Genomic DNA, 20,503 nt, shown 5'->3' on the forward strand with positions numbered 1-20,503 from the left:
TTGTCCTGGGCAGTGGGGATGGGCTGTGTTTCTCTACACTGGACTGTGACATAAATGGGACGTGGCAGGAAAGCCCCAGGTGGGCTCTTGAAAGCCCTGATCTGTCTCTAATCGTGTCCCTGGGGGGAACCAGATGCTGCACTGGGCTCTGCTGATCCTCACTGACTGTGTTTGTGTCCTGCAGACTGAGTCTGCACAAGCCAGAAATCAAGCACTCCTTCTGCCAAAGGCTTCGTGAGAAATGTGCTCAGCTTCAGGAGCTGAGGTGAGTTTCCAGCCAGTGTAAAGGATTCTTAGGGAGGGGAGCAGCTTGTCCTGGTGAGTGCAGCACTCTAAACACACAGTAGGGCACAAGAGAGGCCAGTGCAAGGTTCCTGCCCTTTGGGTCCCCTACATCCTACTTGAATGGAAAATAGGAAAGACTCACAGACCTGGTGGCTCCCTGGAGTATCCTTTGAAATCACCTAAATCTCCCAGTGCCCAGATACGCTGTACTCACTCACCATGGCTGGGAGCTCCCATGGGACCTGGCCAGGTGTCAGTGTTGTGTCACTCCTTCCATGTCCCATCACTGCTGGGTCTCAGCTGTGGGGTTAGCACAGACCTTTTGCCCCCCCTGGACAAAGCCCAGACCTGTTGTTCCCTCTTTGCAGATGGTCTCACGTGGAACTCCACGAGGATGAAGCAGAAATGCTAGTCAGGATTTTGCTACCCCTTCCAGAGCTGAAGACATTTGGGTATGTCTCCAGCTGTGACCTTTTCCACATGTTTATTATTTGCTCAGTCCTGTGCCTCAGGCCAGTCCTCTTAGTCCTGCACAAAAGGGGTGTGGAAATCTCTCCAAACCTACTGGTTCCTGATGTCTGTGCTGTCTGGGATTTGGGATGGGGCAGTTTGCCTGTCAGTGGAGTAAGCTCCTCTTTCTCAGTGTGCTGAGACCTAATCTTCTCCTGTGATCCTTGCTGTTTTGCAGGCTGACCTCTAGCAGTGCTGCAGCAACTGGAATCGATTATTTGATCTCAGGCTTGCAGAATTGCCAGGCCATTGAAGAACTCAAGTGAGTGTGCTGTTACCAGGCTGTCCAGAGGCTGCCAGATCTTTCTAGAAGCTTTAGTTAAACACAGCCTCTCTTCTGCATGTCCTGTGGACAGATCTACTTTTCCTGGCTCCCAATAGGGAAGGTGCACCAATTCTTTTTTATTCACAATGTACAGTGAGTGAGAGAGACAGAGATCAGTAGTCTGTGGCAAGGAATTCCAGTGGAGAACCAACAGTTTTGGTAGTGTTTTTTTGCAAGGATCTTGTCTTGTGGTCACAGTGGCACCTTGCTCCATGAGGGGCTGGGCTCTAGCTCCAGAGCTTTGGTATTCTATCAGTGTTTTATCAGAATCCAGACAGTTCCATTAGAATTGCATTAGAGAACAAAACTCAAATTATTCACAGGGACTGGAATACGCTCCCCCATCTCTCCCACTCTTGTTCTGCTCCCCTCTGTGCTGAGTGCTCACACAACTGTCCCTGGGCAGTTAATTGTACCTTTGTTATTTCATCTTTCAGCCTGGGCTACATGGAGCTCAGCAGTGCTGCTGTCCCTGAGCTTGTGCTGGGGCTCTGTGGGATGCCATCCCTGAAAAGGCTGATGTAAGTATGTGACTGCAGCTCGCCTCTGGCCTGGCTTGGGATGCTGAGTAGCAGGAGCTTAATGTCCATTTTCCTGGGGATGCTGTTTCCAGCTTGAACCACAACAGTATTGGGAATGATGGCTGCTCCAGACTCGCAGAAGCCTTGAGGAAAATGCACAACATGGAGGAAATCAAGTAAGTGTCTCCTTTCTTGCAGAGAGGTGACCACGAGTGCCAGCATTTGGAGAGAGCCAGATGTGCTTATGCACAGTATTGTAACAAAAGCAGGGAGGTTGCAAAATGCTCATGCATGAGGTGCACTGGACTAGAGGAAATCAGAACTTGATGTTCAGAAACCTTGGTCTTACCCCACTCTGTGACAATCATGTAGAAAATTGTCTTCCCTGGGATCCAGGATAGGACTAGAGACTCCCTTCTGTCCTGGGAGAGCCTCAGATCCAGCATTTGCCTGGTCTGAAAAGATCTGTATCTGGAGCAAATCCCAGGCTTGCTCTGCTTTCTCCCCCTCTCTCTCACCAGATGCTGTCCAGTCTCCACTGTAGCAATTTGGAAAATAATAACAACCTGTCTTCATCCTGTCTTGGTATTCTGGCTGAAGTAATTTCCCACCTGTCAACAGGATCCAGTGATTTTAATTGTTCTTTGCAATTTTTTAAATTCCTCATTAACACCTATTAATTTTTTGTGAGATAGTTGAGACAAGCAGCTCTTTGATTCTGCTGGCAAGGCCTGAGGTGTCATCCAGCAAATGGGACACATTAAGTAAGATCTTGTACTTTGCCAGCCATTTTCCTTTACAACACAAACTTCCATCTCTTCTTTAAAGTTTAAGCCACAACAAGATTGGAGATCCAGGCCTGATAAATCTTGCTGCTGTCCTGCTGGAAATGCAAAACCTGAAGAAAATCAAGTGAGTCCCTTTGTCTTGGTTCAGCTACTTTGGTCATGGCCTTGGTTGGTGGGGATGCCTATGTGGGAATCCCAGTGCAAGGCTGAGACATGGATCCAAACTGTCCCTTCTCCCAGGGAACAGAAGTTAGAGCATCCAGGCTCTTTGTCAGGCTCAGCTCTTGGGGTAAGCCTTGCAACCTTTTGAAATAAAAATCCTGGAAATGGAGCAAGAAAAGGAAGTTCCCAGTTCTGTCTGTGAGAGGGAAAACTGCTCCTTCCCCAAATGAAGGCTCATTTTTCTGTACCTGCAGGGCCAGGAGTTACTCAGCACTTGACAAAAGAACCCAAAAATCCCCAGATCATTCCCCAGAGACCCAAGTCTCCCATCACAGCAGGCAAACAGTGAAATATCTTAGGATGGTACATTCTGGTTCTCCTTGAGTCAGAGAGTCTCATTTATTTTAGCCTTTCAGGGAACTGTCCTAGTCCTGCTGGAGGGGAAAAGTTGATGGAAGCTCTTGCCCATTGCAGGCACATCAAGGAGTTACTGTAAGTGTCATTTTGAATGTCTTTTTGAGAAGCTGGGCAAAAATCAAGGCATAGAAATCTGATCCAGCCCCAGTAAAGCCACTGATTCTTGTGAGAGCAGGGTAAAAACTCTGCTACACACCACAGAAATGTGTGGTGCTGCTGGTGTGGAAGGTCTGGGGATTGGTTGCTGGATTGTCTTGAAGATTTCCAAGAGCTGTGCAGTCTGCATTAGTGGACTAATGGATTCCAGAGCTGAATCTGCAGGTTTATAGGCAGTGTCTCAAGCACAGGAGCTGCTCAGAGCCTGTGCTGCCCAAGAATTCACCATTAATCTGTGTGGCTGCAGAAATGGAGGGAAGTAGACTGTTAAAGGCTTTACACAGTCAGATCTATTGATGTTCCATTCCAGACAAGTTTAAAGAACCTATGTGCCTTGCCATATTAAATAAATAAAATTTTAAAATAACAAATAAGGAAAAGTTACAGTTAAACTACTGGAACTGCCCTTGCAACCTTCAGATTATGGGCACACATGAAAAAGTGCAATTTCAGTTCCATTCCAGCTTGGGTAACTCAGGAAGGAAGACAAGTGTGCTTCTGGGAAGTGCAGCTCACTTTTACTTCCCTGTTAAACTTCTGCTGCAGGATTTCAAAACCTCATTGTTTCTTCCTCCCACCCTCAGAGTCCTTTGAATCAGGCACATTAGGTCCTTTCAGCACAGCCCCAGCCACATGTGGGTGAGGAATGGGGGTCACACATCCGTGTGGGTGACACACAGGTGAGGAATGAGGCTCTGGGCTTCACTGCCAGTAACATTTCATTTCTGCTTCTTCCAGACTATCAAGGAATGGTTTTGGAGACAGGACAGCAGTGACTCTTGCCCTCTGTCTGCCTCGCATGACCAACCTGAAGATCCTGCAGTAAGTGTCAGCCTCTGCCCCAGGAAGGCTGGATATCCTGGGGAATATAGGGATTGTTGAAAGGAGTGGGAAAAGGCATGGACACTGGTTGTTTAGAGAGTAATTTCAGTGTCCCAGGATTGAGAAACCCTCCACAATTACTCTGCTGTAAGAGTCACACAAACCCTTCTTGCTTAACCCCCTGCAGCATTAGCTATAGAGAGGTACCAGGAAGAGAGTATACAGTAAAATAAGCCTTAAAATTGCTTTTCAGTACCTTGGTTTTTGATGCCTCTGGTGGAATGCAAGCATAAAAATGAGCATCTTTTATGGACCCTCACTTTTTTGTGCAGGCACCTCTGGGTCATTTATTTTCCCTGAAATCAGTGTTACTATATTTTTAAAACTTTTGTGGGAGTCCTTCCAGGACTCTAACATGTAGGACTTTCTGAAACTGTTTTATAGCAACAAAACAAGAAATTGGTGAGCTAGAGCAGTGCTCCTTGGGCTCAGTTAGCCTAGAGGCATCTCTTCCAGCCTGTATCTAAGATGTCATCAATGATAACTTTGAAAAGGAATCCCAGTGGTAGGACACCCCCCTGGTTAGGTTCTTGGCAAGTTAAATATGAGCTTTTGTTACAGCTTTATTCCAAAATAATCCTCTGATGCTTACATTTCCTTGGTTAGCTTCCAGAACAATAACATTGGGCAGGCAGGAGGGCTGGAGCTGGCCAGAGCCCTGGTGGTGTGTGAGCAGCTGGAAGAGATCAGGTAGGTCATGGCAGGTGCACTTGGGGTGGTGCCAAACATCTCACAGGCTGGTTTGGGTCAGAAGGGACCTCTGATGATCACCTCATTCCAATCCCCTGCCATGCACAGGGACATTTTCTCCTGGATCAGCTTTCTCCAATCCCTGTCCAGCCTGGCCTTGGACAATTCTTGGACAATTCATCTACAGCTTCTCTGTGAAACCTGTGCCAGGGCCTCACCACCCTCACTGGGAAAAATTTCTGCTTCTTAATATCCAGTTTAATACTGTCCTCTGTCAGCTTGAAGCTACTATTCCCCTTTCTTTCACCATGCCCTTGTCCAAAGTCTCTCTCCAGCTCCCTTGTAACCCCTTTATGTTTGGAAGGTCTTCTTCCCACTCTCCCTCACTGTCATTTCCTCTCAAGTCACACCGGTCATTAACTCCAGCATAACCTTTTATTTCCAGTTTCACATGCAACACATGGTGTGCTGCACATCTGTCCTTCTTTGACACAGGTGTAACCCCATGTTTCTGTCTGCAAGCAATTCCCTGCTGCAAGGACTGAGGTTGGGAGTTACAGCAGGGCTGGCACTCCCATTGTACCAAGCAGTGAATTGATTTAAAATTGCTGTGCACCAATCTGGCTCATCCCTGCTGTCCACAGAGTCCTCACTTGCTCTGGGTAGTAGTTATTTACTTGCTACTTCACATGATTTCGTTTTCATGGTGGCTTTTCTCTGACTGTACCTGCTTTTTCTGCACCACTCAAAGCTTTTCCATCACTCTTACAGTTTATCAGAAAACAACCTTGGGGAACAGAGTATCCATGCCCTGTCCAAGGGGCTGCCGTGCTTCCGACACCTCCGGAGGATGGAGTGAGTACCGGGGCATCGGGGCTGCCAGGGCAGAGCACGGCTCTGTGCTCCCCACAGCTCTGACACCAGCACCCCATGGCCTCTGTTTGCTCTCTCCCTGCTGCCTCAGCTTGAAATTCTGTGGAATCACTGACCGTGCTTCAAAATCCCTCTGTCTTGGCTTCCGACAGTGCCCTTCCATGGAGGAGATCATGTGAGTGTGGGGATGGATGGGGAGACTCTCAGCACACACAGGTCACTCTCATTTTAATGTCTGCTCCTATTTGGAAATGCAGGGCACTTCTGACCCTCCTGGATACTTGTTAATACTTTCTACCAAGTACTTTCCAGTAATATATAATATTACTGGTAATTCACTGGTAAATATACTGGTAATTCACTAATTGATTAAATACACTGCTAAAAGTTTTTACTGGGGTAAAGCTGTGTGCTCAGCAGTCATTTCCATCTTTCACATCTCATTCCCTGAGGACTCTGAGATAACCACAGCCCCCAGACACTCCCTGGTGTCTTATCATACATGGAAATAAGTGATGAAATGGAGGAAAACCCTCAAGCTTGTAATCCAGGGAATGTTTACCTGCCTTGATAAGAGGGTGATTAGCTCTTGCAGAAAGGCTAATCCATGAGGGGTAATGTGGCAGTGGCACTAGTGTTTATCCAGACTCACAACTGGGATTTCTTGTCTGCTGCCTTAGACTGTCTTGGAATGCCCTTGGAGATGGAGGAGCCCGAGAGTTGGCCATTGCTCTCCCAAAGATGGAAAAGCTGAAGGTGTTAGAGTGAGTACAGCCCTGAGAAAAACCCTGGGAAGGCTCATTTTTCTGTCATTGAACCTTCAATCACGGGACTTCCAAAAAGGGGATGTACATTAGGAACAACCTTCTGTAGTTTTATTCTTGCTTAGCCTGCTCCAAGCACCACGGGCCAGCCTTGCCTGGCCTATACACATGAAATAGCACTTATTTTATTTAAGGTGATTACAGCACGGGACTAACCTGTTGTTTTCCACACCAGATTTGTTTTGGATTTCAAAATTTTCTTTTGGTTTTTAAAACAGCCTGGAGAAAAACTGTGTTGGAGCCTGTGGGGCCACAAAGCTGGCAGAGGAACTTGCCAAGTGCCCAGAAATTCAGTTCCTAAGGTGAGCAGGAATCACAGAGCTCTGTGGCTGAGTCTTGGCTCAGCAAGGAGAAGTCAGGGTGCCGAGTCTGGGGACAGATGTGACCCATGCCTCTGCTGCCCTGGGTTAGCTGGCAGGGAATAGGATATTGCAGGGAATGCAGACACAAGTAAGCTGAGGGTTTTCTAGGACAGCTTCACCTCCTCAAAAAGTCCAGGGAAAAATGGAAGTGAAAAGCTTGCAGGCTTTAAATGAGGCAAAAATGAAGACCCAGTTGTGTAATGTTCCCATCAGGAAGTTGTTGCATTTGTTCTTAAAAGTTTTCTTTCTCTCATTCCTCCTGGTTTCACTTCTGATGTACATTCATGCCCTGTCCCACTCCCTCCTGGGATCCATGTCTTCCAGACACTGGATCCATGTCTTCCAGTTACTTGGGCACCATTCTTGGTCCTGCAGTAACACATTTGCTGTCCTTGCAGGCTGTGGGACAACCCAGTGCCCAAGGGCCTCGCGGAGAGGTTGACAAGCCAAGACCCAAGACTGTGTTTCTCCTTCAGCTAGAAAAGATCCTTTGCCTAACTAGGAGCTGCTCTCCATTTCCCACTGCCCTCAAAACTGCACTGGAGAACCCAGGAACTCAAAGTTCCTACAATACTGTATATTGGGTATATACTGTAACTATTGGGTCTTTCTTTGCTACATCGAACAAAGTGTGGACACTGACATTTTTTTGTTTTGTTTGCATTTTTTTGTTTTGTTTGTTTTTTAAATTTTTTTGTTTGTTTTGTTTCTTGTGACCTTTTACTGTACAGAAGAGTAAAATACTTTTAAAAGTTATTTTACTTATAGAGCTGCTGCTGAGCAGACACTACAGTCTTCTTGGTGTAAAAACACAAACTCTCTTTAAGAGAATTACTTTCCAGAAAGTTGTTAGCAAATAGTGCTAAGAATGCTTATGTACTAGACATTATTTATTTATGTATTGCCCTACAATGGAAAGTACACCATCACCTCCATCCAAACTTCAACTGTGTTGAAAGGTAAATACTTAGTCTTTATTTGGAGGGAGGGGCAGTGGGTGACAGAAAGAATAGATGCCATAATTAAGTTCTCACACACAGTCACAAAAAACAGATACAAGGTTTTCTCAGAGTTGTGAGATTTTTGAGTCACCATCCCTGGAAGTGTCCAGAAAATGTGTGGATTTGGCACTTGGAGACATGGTTTAGAGACGAACATGTTGATTCTGGGTTAAGGGTTTGGCTCAATGATCTTAGAAGTCTTGTACAGCCTTCACCATTCTATGATTGCATTATTCCAGGATGGCATGCATTTTCTCAGGCATTCAGAAAGCCAGCAGAGTATTTCATTATCCTTAATCAAGATTACAACACCTACAGGGTGTTGCAGTAAAAAAATACACATCCTCCAGGAGAGAATGTAAAATTGTTTACAAAGTTGTAAATTGTTGACATTGTTACAGATGATCTCCAACAGGCTTGAAAATCATCTGCAACTGTGTGAAATTCCTCTATGATTTTTAGAAAAAAAAATAATAAATAGAATCACAGAAGGAGTTGGAAGGGATCTTAAAGACCTAGGTCCAACACCCCTGCCATGGGCAGGGACACTTTACACTAGTCCAGGTTTCTCAAAGCCAGGTGGCCTTGAACACTTCCAGGGATGGGGCAGCCACAGCTTTTCTTGGGAGAAGGAAAAAAAGGTAAGAAAAAAAAGGAATATTTGGGTTTGTTTTCTCCATATCAGCCTCCTTTCCATGCAGAATTGCCTCTGTTTTGTGAAAAAAAAACTTCAGGGCATTTGAAATTTCAGGTCATTGCCAAAAAAAATTTATCAATGTTTATACTGTGATAAAAAGGAAACACTTGATATTACCATGAATTTCATTGAGAAACATTAAAGGACTGAGGTTGTAAAACAACTTGTAATAAAACCAACTGCTCTGTGCTGACAGGAATGTGCTGCTACTGATTGTTTTCATGTGGGGTTTTGTACAGCTTTGTGGGGTTTCAGACTGGTTGCACTAACCTCTTTCAGAAGGGAGGGGTCAATTAGCTTGAAATGTCCACATGAAAGATCCTTCACGTCTCTGCTGTCCCCTGAACCCCAAACCTGTGTGGATGTTGGACCTGTGGGAAGCGCAGGGAGAAGATCCCAAACACCAAGCGTGCTGTTCCTTAGAGGAGACAGATGACAACTGCCCTTGGACTCGTGGAATTCTGCCTTGCGCAGCCACACTGTTCTCATCTATTACCCAGTGTTACAATGTTTTCCTTACATGTTTATGCTGTAAATATTTGAGTCTTTTGGTGGGTTTATTTATGGAGTTTTGTTTGCAGCAGCGTTTGCCTGGGGAGACGTAACTGATCTGATTAGGGCAGGGCAGACATCTGGAATGAGATAGAAATGCTGGTCCAGCAAATCTTTGGGCAAGTGGCTGTGAACAGGTGGTGCTGGTTATTCCTGGGGGAGCCACTGTCCCTATTTAAAGATCAGCATCATGCTTTGTGACATAATGACGTGCTGGTGTAAAAGTGGGACAGGTTTTGCAGAGACTGCTCTGAAAAGGGTTTAAAAACCAAAACAAAGGAAAAAGAGGTAGTGAAATTCCTCATCAAGCTAAAATTTAATGGAGTAAGCAAGTACCTCAGATCTAAACACTGCCACTTATGAAAAGCTTCACCAAATGTGGCGAGCTGATATGAGGAAGAAATTCTTCCTGGTGAGGTTGCCCAGAGAAGCTGTGGCTGCCCCATCCCTGGAAGTGTCCAAGGCCAGGTTGGACAGGGCTTGGAGCAGCCTGGGATAGTGGAAGGTGTCCCTGCCCATGGCAGGGGGCTGAAACAAGATGATTTTTCAGCTCTCCTCCCACCCAAACTGTTCTATGATGAGATCTGAGGTTCCTCCTCTGCAGTTCCCCTGATTCCTGAAGTCAGGAAGTGTCCATCTGTGCCGTGAGGTTTGCAGTGGTGTAAGACATCATGGGAATACTCTTGCAGCACTGCTCTTGTCTTGAGATGTTAAAAGAGGGATTCTGAAATCTAACTGCACACCTGCATTTCTCAGTGTCTCCCCCAAATTCAGCACTCCAGTCTGACCTGAGAGAGTGGCTATGGAACTTGCAGGAACACACAGCATCTTTTCCAGAACACCAGGTGTCAGCAAAACCCCAAAAATGCGGAGGGGTTGTCTGTAATCCAGCGGTTCGGGATAAAAACGGGCTCTGTGCTGTATTTTGTGTGCATGGGTTGCATTTTTTAAAAATCAGCGATTTGGACCGAGTTGTACATGGAACACAACACCACGATCGGCCTGTGGTTCATTTCTTCCGTGTAATGCCAAGGACTGCTGGGGCACGCTTCCCATTTCCATCGTGCCTGCGATGTGTTCCAGCTCGTGCTCGTTTCTGAAAGTTTCTGAGGGGAACCTGGGGGCTTTGTCCAATTTTGAGGGGTTAAATGGATCCTCTGGAATGCAGGAAGACGTGAGGCCATTAGGGGTTGTGTGTGATGGCCGAATAACAAACCAATTCCCAACCACCTAATTACCGTGGGCCATTTTTAGAGCTGTTACTATTAGGTTTTGGATTTATCGTGATCCAGAAATGGAAATGCATTAGGACTCCCTGCACACCCCTATTGTTTCAGGCTGCCTGCAGTCTCTGGAAGACAATGTCTGAGCTAGTCAGTACTGGTTTCATACACAGAAGGCATTTTGCCCCCTGAGACCAGATCTTTAGAAAGAAACACTGTGCTGTAAATAAACACACTGCTGGAGGGCGGGAGGGAGCCTGGATTTTGTGCTGGAGAGCAGCTGGAGCCAGGCTGGGCCAGGCTCCTGCACACAATGGCAGGAAACGCAACCACTGCTTCCCCTCTGCTAAAACCAGTTCCAGGTATCCCTGAACCTGCTGTGACTTGGAGGCATCGTGCTGGCAGGAGAGAAAACACAGGAAAAACTGATCTGTGAGAAAACGGGCATATTGGCATTTGTGAAATGCCGTCTGCCTCTCCCTTTTCCCCTCAAAGTGACATTTTAAGCCTCAGGCAAGGAGGTAGGAGGGCAGGTCTGGCACAGACCCCACTTCTCCCACTGAATTCCTCTTTCAGGCACAACCTCGTTCCTTTCTGTGATGGTTTCTGGCCACACAGATCTTTACACAGAGAGAATGGGGTTGCTCAGCTTTTAGTTGGATGTTGGTGTTGTGGTGCCTGTGCTGAGCAGGAGCCCTGGTGCCCCTGAGCCCGTCCTGTGTCCACTGCTCCACTCCTGGGGCTGGAGGAAGGAGAACCTTGTGCAGGCTAAAAACTCCCTGCCTTAAAACTCCTGCACGTTCCACAGCTCAAAGTGAAGGAGAGGAAAGCATTCCAGCTAGCCAGGAGAATTCGGGACTTGCTTATTTGCCTGTGATCTTCCAAAGCATGAGCAGAGCTCATAGTAAAGAGCTCTGAGCAAATATGGATGGTTTATTTAATCGGCAGCCTCAGAGGGAGGCTCTCAGCCTTATTACCCTATATCCACATCAAAAATATCTCTATAAATGTCCTGGGTGCCTGATGATGTGTCCACCAAGGTTGCTAATGGCAGGCTGGGGTCAAACCCCGGTGGCACCAGCCTCGAAGGGAACACACGCCAGCTCCTTGGGGTGAGTATGGTGATGGGTCAGTGTGCCACTGGCCAGCCCTTCACCTCTGGGCCGTGCATTTGGGGCCAGCTTGTTTTCCTTCTTTTTCCCACGGGAAGCAGAATCAGCAGGACACGGTCCAGGCACCAGGAGCACCCACATTGGCTGGGCAGGGAAAACCCTGCTTTCTCCCAAACAGCACAAAACCCAGTGGTTTCGCTGAAAAGCAATGTGTGTTGACCCAACAAAGTTTTATTTTTCTTTGTACCTGAGTACATAACACAGAAAACAATTTTCTAGATGTATTTTTTAGGCTGCTTTAAGCATTGTTTTTAATTTTAATTTTTTTTTCTCCCCTAAACAGCTTAGCAAAAGCAGCCAGCAAAGAAGTTTTGGGGTGGATCCTTATTTTTTTTTTTTTTAATTATTTTTTTTTTATTTTTCTTTTTAAATCCGAGGCGGATGATGCTCGCTCCGGGAGGGGGGAGCCCGAGCACCGCCCGCCCCTCGCCATCGCCGTGCGGGCGGGTGGGCGGTGATGGCGAGGGGCGGGCGCGGCCCTGGGGAGGTTCTGAGCCCGCAGCCCCGCGGGAGCTGCTCGGCCCGGCCCGGTGAGTACCGGCAGCCCCCGAGGATGCCCTGGGGATAACGGAGCGTGGGGCTGGCCCGCCGTGGCTCGGGGGGAGGTGCTGAGATAGCGGAGAGTCCGGTGGGAAGGTGGCCGGGACAGTGTTACAGCGGTGTCAGCCGCCGGATGGGGACCGCAAGGCAGTGTCCCCCACTGGCTCGTCCCGAGCTGTGGGGTGGCGCTTCTGCCCTCTGTCCGCTTGGACAGATCGTCCGTCCTCCCGGACAGACCCTGCATCCCCTGGGACAGAGCCTCCGTCCCCTGAGACGGACCTTTCGTTCCTCGGCCACCCCTCAGGACAGTCCCCCTGTCACTCTGTGCTCCCCCTCCCCAGCCCGGCTCCCTTCATCCACGCACGGTGTGCAAGTTGCTCCCTCCCCACTCTCCGTGTGTCTGTATCCACTTGTAAAGATGTCAGCTGGGCGTGCGACCCCCAGGCAAATGCCAGGGCCCGGTGGCTTCACTCCCCAAGCCTTGGGGGTATTTGTAGGGCTTTTTTCCGGGCAGCTGCTGCAAGCCCCCCTCCTTATCCTGAGTCACAGGGGGGATCTGGCGAGTTGGAGGCTGAGGAATCGCAGAGTCGCTTTTCAGGAGCTGTTTGCAGCCCGATGCTGCTCCAGCTGGCGATGAGATCCTTCATGCCATGCGTTTTGGGGGGACTGGGAGGGTTTATGCTCACGGATGTGCTGCCTCTCTCTCCTCTGTGCCCAGCAAGACGCTTTGTTCTCTGAGGAAGAGGCGAGCGGAGCCTTTCTCTCGGCAGTGTCAGGGTGCCTGGAGGGCGGCAGGCAGGGAGGTGTTTTCCTGTCAGCCCTGCCAGCCTGAAGACCTGATGCAATAAGTCTTTGTGTGAGTAACCTTAATTTAGGCAAGTGGCTGGACTAAAGCCAGTGGGGCTGGAGCACTTGGTGGGCAAACACACCCTTTGGAGCTGGTCAGCACAAGGAGGGTGGAACAGGAAATAGAGGTGAGTAGAGAGCTGAGCTTCTGTGGCAGAAACATCTCTGAAGGGCTGGGTCCCTGCTGCTGGCTCCCCAGAGCGTGAGCTGCTTTGTGGAAAGGAATTGGGAAGATCCTCATGAACCTCGAGGACCAGGTTTGAACCTCCTGGCGATACACCTGATCCTCGCTGGAAAAGCTGGAGTTGTGAGCATAGCCCAGGTGTGCTGATTTCTGATCCTGCTCCCCTGGCACCTGCAGCACCCTCCTCGAGCCAGCCCAGGTACTGGGACCTATGATACCACTGTGCTTTTCTGGAGTCAGAAAATTATTTATTATCAGCCAGAAATAGCCTTCCACTGAAGCCGGTCGGGGGCAGGGAATGGAGAGATGGGAGGAGGAAGGCTGGGAACAAAAGCTCGGGCCATGTGGAAAGGAGTTGTTTTGAAGAACACAGTCAGTGGAGGATGTTTTCCTGTAGTTGCCTTGGGGGAATGCTGCACTTGCTTTAGTTACAGCTGTGTGATAGCCTGGGACATACGTTTTCTGGTGATGTGTGTTTTCCTTTCCCTGCTGTTGCTGCTGGAGCATCCTGACTGGCATAAAAGTGGAGGGAAAGAGTGAGGGCATCTCTAGGCTTCCAGGTGTCCCTGAATTTCATCTTCCTGTGGTGTAGGCAGCCCCTAGCACCTGCCTTGGGTAGACACACAGTCCTGGAGCTGCTCTCTAAGAGCCAACACTGTCCCCAGCTCCCTGGGGATGGAGTTTGCCAGCAGCCTGCCTCTGCTGGCACTGGTGGCATGTGCCCTGCTGCCCCTGGGACCTGCTTGGTCAGGAACACAGTTTGTGTCCCTGGAAGGGGCTGTAGACATGGCCCTGGTGTGGTTTGAGGGTGGGCAGGGTGGTCTGACTGCTGCAACGCTTCTCCCTCGCTGCCACCCTTTGAGCTCCAGCTGAAGGGAACAGAGATCCTGAGGATCAGCATGTCCTGGGGACATCCCTGCTCCTGGGGCCTGTGCTGGGGGACAGCAAGGGACCTCATGCTGGTTGCTGACAAGCTCTTTGTGAAGCCATTGCTTGGCAGGGCTAGACAGCTCCAGTGCATGGCCAGCCTGTGCTGTAGGAGGGGGCCTGGAGCCCAGGAACTGGGGGATTCCAGTGTGGAAAAATCCTTCTTGGATTCAGCTGCTGGAGCTGAGCTGTGGATGAGGATGCTCTTTGCCCTAGGGAGATATATCAGCTGCACAGCTCTTGGCAGTCCTCAATTCTGCTCCTCTTCCAGCGATCCCCCTCCCTCACCCCAAAACACCGGGACTGTGTGGTGCTGGAGCAGCCACTAGCTACCCCACGATTTACCAGTCTCCTCAGCTGTGTACTGGAATTGCATCAGCTTTGTTTGCCTTTCAGCAGTCTCAGAGTGGTGTGTGAAGAGTCTGGGAGGAATAACTTCTCCTGCTCCCGTTACACTTGGTGGAAAGAGTTTCCCACTGACTTCAGTGGAAACCTCTGCCTGGGGGGAGCTGGCCGGGGCCGCTCGCGCCACCGTAAATCGGGGCTTGTTCTCCAGTGCTGGGAACATAATTCCAGGTTAATTGATGAAAAAGCAACACTTGCAGCCTCCTGTCCGGGTTCAGGGCTGCCAGCTCTCATAAGGAACTCTTTATGTGACAGCCTTGGCTGGTGTTCAGAGGCAGGGTGGGGGGATAGAAGGAAAGGTGAATTTTCTGGTGCAGTGGAGTCACCTGGCATTTGAAATAGTGCTCCTGGCAGGATGCAAAACCCACAAAACAGTGTGAAAAAAAGAGAAATGAACGCTTCCCCACCCTTTCTATCCCTGAAATATTACAGTTTGTCTTTTAAACCTCTGTAAAATATTTGTTGAAGGACCTGAGTCATCACTTTTTGCTGCTTTGGCTCAGTTTCCTGGCTGCTGGCTTTGCAAGGTTACTTGTATGGATGATGGGAGCAGGGGAAAAACTAATTCCCAGGAACTCAGGTGAGTTTGGAGATCATAACATTGTTAAAATGCCAGAAAAAAAAATGAGTTTGTTTCAACAAGCAAGAAGAGCTCCAATTTTATTTTTCTGCTGCTTTTGCTAAGGCCTTGTGTTTGGGAGCTGTCATATTTTCTGCCTGTAGCCAGCAGGAAAAATCTTGTGTCTAAAATAGTCGCCTTCCCCCCAGCCCTGGATTTTCCACCATCACGTGATTCCAGAAGCTGAGGATTTAGGAAGAAACATCAGCTGTCATGAGGCTGATTTTAAACATGATACAAGCTGGGAATACAAGTTTTGCTATTAAACAAGTCCAGTGCTGTGCAACCATTTAAACCCAGGCTGATATTCCCTCGAGCGGTGTCTAAAGCTGTTGAGAAGGGGTCGAGAATTAGTCAGACGTCATTCTCACAAACCACAAGCATTTTTGTGTCGCTGGCACACAATTCTGTCTCAGGGTGAAGCTTCACACATCGAGTGGCAGCATCTCTCTGCTGCAAAGCAGGCCAAAAAAATTAAAATTCTGTGGGAAAACGTCGGATCTTAGTGATGAAAATCCTGTCTGTGAAGGGGAAGGGATGGGGGGCTCCGAGTGGTGGGATGGAAGGGAGGGGGAAAAGTGGCTCCAGCCACGGGGACATCAGTGCTCTGCATGACTTGGTGTTGGTGTCCCAGTGCAAATGAGCATTGCACATAAGTACCCATGAATTAATATTTATTTATCTTATCAGCTCTGAAGCACTGGTTGCTTTAGGGATGAAATGGTGCATGGGATGGAGGGACTTGCTCAGCTGCCTGCTGCTGAGGCTGTTCTGCCTGACACGAGGTTAGGCTGACATGCAGTGAGGTCCAAAAGCAGTTAAAGATATTTCTGATCACATAAAGGACGACCTTTTTTTTTTCCTTTCCCTCTCACATGTGATAGATGGTGTTGGCTGGGAATAGGAATCCAATTAAGATTCAGAAAGCCAGCATTTTTGTTTTCAATAGCATAGAAAAGTGGTTAATAAGTTAAACAGCCTATTTTATACATGGTGTATAGTTAGGATGGGGGAGGCTCCCTCTGCACCTGCAAGGGAGCCCTGCTGGCTGCGTGTCCTTTGCAGCCCAGCCACCCTCCCCACAGCCTCGATCCTTTACATTCCATAGGGCTGGCTTTAATTGTGTCCACTTTCTCCCCCAAATCCAGCTTTGAAACATCTATCCCCCCCTCCTTGTGACAGTGTGCCCAGCCTTCTTATGGCTGCTGTAGGATGGGGCAGGGAATTTTTAATAGTGGAAGTTAAAATGTGCCCCAAATCCTGAGAGTGCCTGGTCCTCCCTTCCTGCACCTCCTGGTTTGTTTGTTTGTCCCAGCAGGAGCAGGTGCCTGACAAAAGCCCCAGGGAGGCAGGTTTGGCGTTTCCCTCTTTGGGACAGAGGCTCCACGGTGCTCCTGGGGCTGCTCCGGCAGGACTGAGCCTCCCACCCACCCTCGGAAGGGGCAGCGTGGATTTCTGGACCAACCTTTCCCTTGGTCCGCCCTGCAGGGCGGCCGTGTGCAGGGCTTGATGCGATCGCCACGATTCGCAGTGATGTTTTCTGCCCTGAATCACACATTTCCCTAAACTGAGCCCCAGAGGAAACTCGTAGTCAAGCGAAAACGTGCAAGCCTTCCCCGCGAATCGGAGCCAAATCCGTGCGTGCCAGCGGAGCCGGGAATGGGGTCTGTCCGTGTCTGTGTGTCCTGAGCAGGGGGGGCTGCCACGCTCGCAGCTCGCCCTGCTCCTCGTTTGCCCTTTCTGCTGGCTGAGCAGCGATCCTGGAGGCACAGATGGATCAGGGAGCGGGGCAGGGAGCGGGGCGGGCACCGAGGTGGGCTCTGCCTCCCGCACAGGCACCCCCGGTGTGCTGGCCGCAGGCAGAGCCCCTCCGCTTCCTCTCCGCTTCCGATAAAGGACTTCTTCCTGCGGGTTTTTTGGTGCTCCTTGTTGTTCTTGTTGTTTTGTTTTGTTGGCGGTTTTTCTTTGTGGATTTTGGGGTGGTTTTTTTGGTTTGTTTTTTTCCGCACTCTGTGACTTTGTGAGCGCGCTCCCAGGACGCGCCCAGCCCCTGCAGCTCCTCCCGGCCCGTGTGGTGCTGCCCCTGTCCCCACGTCACCGCGGGCTCCGGAGGAGCGGCTTTTGCTTTCGTTTGGCCGCCCGGAGCCCTCGGCTCTGCGACGACAGCTGAGGATTGCGGAAACAGCCTGAGAGCTCGGGGGGTACCCCCCTCTCTTTGGCTCTCCTGCTCTTGGGGCTCGTGGTTGCTCAGCGGTAAGTGGGTTTAGATACTTAGAGGCTTTGGGGGACATTTTCAGACTTTATCTGTAGAGGGTTGGAGAACAAATTTGCTCTTTGGTCCCAGTGCCGGGACTCTGCCCCAAGCTGCTTCCATGCCAGAAGCACATAAAAGGTGTTTGGTTTTCCTCTCACACCCCTGGCTTGCTGAGATTTCCAGTTTTGGTGTCTCTGTGGGTGTGAGCCCCTCTGTGAGGACCGGGGTCCATCCTCTGCTTGCTTTCTTTCACCCCCCAGGGGCTTTTGCCTTTCCCGGTGCCCTCGGGCAGCTCACCTCAGCTACAGGATGGTTATTCAGGACAGAGCAGCCCCAGGTCCTTCCAGCTCCTGCTCAGACGGAGGAAACATCTCCAAAGGAGCCAGGGGGGCACGTTTGGTGGTCACAGGAGAACCCTTGGGATCGCAGTCAGGGCTGTGAGGTGGTACAGGGATACAGTGTTGGAGGAGGCTGTGTGGAGGAATCACTCCCAATGTGATCCTTCAGTGTGAGCCAGCCTCCTCACTAATGCCACTAATGCCACTGCCTCCCGGGCTCCAGCAGCTCTGTGCCACAAGCGGGGATGGCACAGAAGGCTGCTGGAGGTGATGGGTACCTGCTTGACATCAGCAGTGGCTGTCTCAGCTCTGTACCGGGCACGGGAAAGTGCTTTGGAGCTGCCTTTCAGGTGATGGTATTTTCAACATGAGATGAGCTACTTTGGGGGTGCCACAGGGTTTGCTTCGGAGTTTTCTTGCCATTTGTGACTCTCAGGTTACCTCAAGTGACTTCTCAGGGCTCTGCTGATCATCACCCCTGGAGAAGCCGTGCTGGGTGCTGCCCATGTGCTGCTTGGGGTTCCAGCAAGGTGAGCGCTGCCCTCACTGGCACCAAACCTGCAGAGACCTGGAGGGTGAGAGCTTTTCTGGGGACAGCAGCAGTGTGAGAGGAGCTGGCACTGTGGGTGGGGATGGCCCAAGTGTGAAAGGGAGAAGCAGCCACTGTCACAGCAGTGGCCAGCAGCCCTTGAGCCGGAATTTGGCAGTCCTGGTGTGAGAAGCCCAGCTGTCAGCACGAGCAGCATTGCCTATTGTCCATTAGGGACAGCTTCCATCAGGAAAGGTTCCTTGGAAATACCACTTTATTAGCTTGTCCTGAAACACTTTGTCCTTCTGTACCAGGCACCAGAGTATCTCAGTACAGTCCCCTTGGCTTCCAGCAGGCAGGACCGCAGGACTTGCATCAGGCTGGAAACAAGAGCCCTGCCTGGGCATCTCTCTGCTGGGTCTGCCCCAAATCTCTGTGAATTTGGAAGAATTTGAGCTCAGTCCCAGCTGTGCTGCCTGTGCTGGGATGCTCAGAGGCAGTTTTCAGCCTTTCCCTGCCCAGTGAGAGAGAGATGAAGGTCCTCTGATGGTAGCCAGTACCCAAGGAACATCTACAGAGCTGTACCAAGCATCCCCTTTCTGCCTCCCATCCTGCTCACCCGTGCCAGAGGCATTTGCTGCGGGACTGGCAGCATGGTGCAGGGTTCATGACTAATTGCACCTGAGTGCAGAAGGTAAAGAGGCTGCAGAAAGGACCAGGTGCAAGCTGTGAATCCACTGAACTGCCTAGGTGGGACTGAGAGGCAAATGTTTTTGCTTTGTGAAAGAGTTCTGGAGATGACTCTGTCAGCAGGAGAGAGGAAAGTGACCCCTGGGAGTTGTGGTGGTGTGGGGAGCTGCCTCTGGTGTCCACTGCAGGACATCCCAGCTTTTCCTGGAGTCTCCAGCTCCATGTGTCCCATGTTTCAGCTTTTCTGCTGCTCTGGGCAACTGGTTTCTGTATTCTCACACTCCTCTCCTGCTTCCATCTTCTGACAAGCTGTTTTCACCTGCCCTTAATCCTCCCTTGGGTACCACTGCTCTCCCTTTGTGTATACACAGATATGTGATTTATAACAACCCCAATTTACCTGTTTGATACTCCTCTCTCATTTTTGCCTTCCTGAAAGGAATTTTGCTTCCACAATTGCAATAGGCTGCAGTGGGAAAATAGTCAAAGGGGTCTTTCGTGGGCTATCACAGAAACTGTGGATCATCCCAAAGAAGGATCTCCTGTTCCCTGGGATGGACACAGCAGGATTTTGCATGGTGTCACCATTGGGTATTGGTACTTCTGTGTCTGTTTCAAATATTCCTGGTATTGCCTATGAAAGAAATTATTTCTTTAATGAGAGACCATTAAATTTAGGGCACTATTAAGATTAACACTCCACCCCCCCCCAAAAAAAAAAGTTTTACCTAAAACACAGCTTTATTTTTTCTCTGTTTTTTCTTGTTAATGCTTAAAACAGAGGTTTAGCATGGCCTGAGGAACTGCTCCTCATGGGGCTGCACTTCTGCAGAGGGAGGGGGGACCTCTTCAGTCATGAGTTAGTTTGCAAAGCAGGTTTCTCCTTCCCCTCTTTCCCTTTCAGACACAAGAGGAAGTAAAGCTCCTGGGTTTTTCTGCTGACCATTTTACAATTTGTAAAAATGATTTGGTGATTTGCTGTAGAGATTGGGACACCATGGGATGAGACTCTGCTCTGGGACTGCTAGATATTCTTAGATATTCAGGGTAGCACCAGGGTTTTTGTGTGCCCCCCAGAAAAACAGCAAAACCCTTCTCTGTGGGATGTTGTGGACATGGAGCAGCTTGGAAGTGACCAAGCCATGGAGGAAAAAGTACTTGAAGTTGTAAGCACAAGGATGTTCAGTTCAGAAGATCCTGGAAGCTGGAGCTCAAAAAAGGATTTGGTGACCATGTCCCTGCATTCTGGTCCTGCTCTTGTGACACCTCTTGATAGCAGATGGGACCGTGGGGCAGTCAGACCTCCAGGCTTGTCCCTGAGACCCCTCATTGGTAACCTGGCCGTGTTTCCTTGGGAGACCACGTGTCCGCGAGCTCGGCACGGAGCCGGCAGCTGCGATTGTACATCAGGAGAATATTTGGCTGCAGATGCTGAGCGAGTCACAGGACTTTGTTCAGGGCAGCAAATGTGGGGAGAGGAGAACAAAAACAGGAGGAGAGAGTGGAATACAGATGATGGCACGCCGACTCTTTCGGTGCCAGCTCAAACTCCCCCTGAACTGGAAGCTTTTGGGGGGTGTTGGAATGGTGCTGGCTCGCTGGTGGTGCCTCAGATGTGAAGACTGAACTGGGGGAGCCATGGCTGGTGCTGAAGCACCTGGCCCTGTGGAAGGTGCTGGATCCATGCTGGTGTAGCAAGAGGAAGGTGCTGGATCTGTGCCAGTGCAGTGG

General features: G+C 49.6%; 2 protein-coding genes across 7 annotated transcripts in view; both read left to right on the forward strand.

Annotated features, from left to right (window-relative positions):
• The window catches only part of NLRC5 (NLR family CARD domain containing 5), a 33,679-nt gene extending 24,987 nt beyond the window's left edge, over positions 1–8,692 (forward strand). For 4 of the 5 annotated variants that reach the window (XM_033517200.1, XM_015639571.2, XM_015639572.2 and 1 more), the window contains 14 exons: positions 185–265; positions 654–737; positions 974–1,057; positions 1,558–1,641; positions 1,734–1,817; positions 2,470–2,553; positions 3,000–3,083; positions 3,903–3,986; positions 4,653–4,736; positions 5,508–5,591; positions 5,701–5,784; positions 6,290–6,373; positions 6,652–6,735; positions 7,194–8,692. In XM_033517200.1, coding sequence (XP_033373091.1) covers positions 185–265; positions 654–737; positions 974–1,057; positions 1,558–1,641; positions 1,734–1,817; positions 2,470–2,553; positions 3,000–3,083; positions 3,903–3,986; positions 4,653–4,736; positions 5,508–5,591; positions 5,701–5,784; positions 6,290–6,373; positions 6,652–6,735; positions 7,194–7,275 — 1,171 coding nt within the window. In that variant the 3' untranslated portion in view covers positions 7,276–8,692. Of the gene's footprint in view, positions 1–184; positions 266–653; positions 738–973; positions 1,058–1,557; positions 1,642–1,733; positions 1,818–2,469; positions 2,554–2,999; positions 3,084–3,902; positions 3,987–4,652; positions 4,737–5,507; positions 5,592–5,700; positions 5,785–6,289; positions 6,374–6,651; positions 6,736–7,193 lie in introns of those variants that run through there. The other variant, XR_004499058.1, reaches the window with a different exon arrangement.
• Positions 8,693–11,888: 3,196 nt separating this feature from the next.
• Positions 11,889–20,503, forward strand: part of CPNE2 (copine 2) — a 43,119-nt gene continuing 34,504 nt past the window's right edge. The window contains exon 1 of one of the 2 annotated variants that reach the window (XM_015639646.2): positions 11,889–11,970. In XM_015639646.2, the coding sequence (XP_015495132.2) occupies positions 11,898–11,970 (73 nt within the window). In that variant the 5' untranslated portion in view covers positions 11,889–11,897. Of the gene's footprint in view, positions 11,971–17,077; positions 17,215–20,503 lie in introns of those variants that run through there. The other variant, XM_015639645.3, reaches the window with a different exon arrangement.

The sequence above is a fragment of the Parus major genome, chromosome 11, assembly GCF_001522545.3.
Source record: "Parus major isolate Abel chromosome 11, Parus_major1.1, whole genome shotgun sequence".
Classification (NCBI taxonomy): domain Eukaryota; kingdom Metazoa; phylum Chordata; class Aves; order Passeriformes; family Paridae; genus Parus; species Parus major.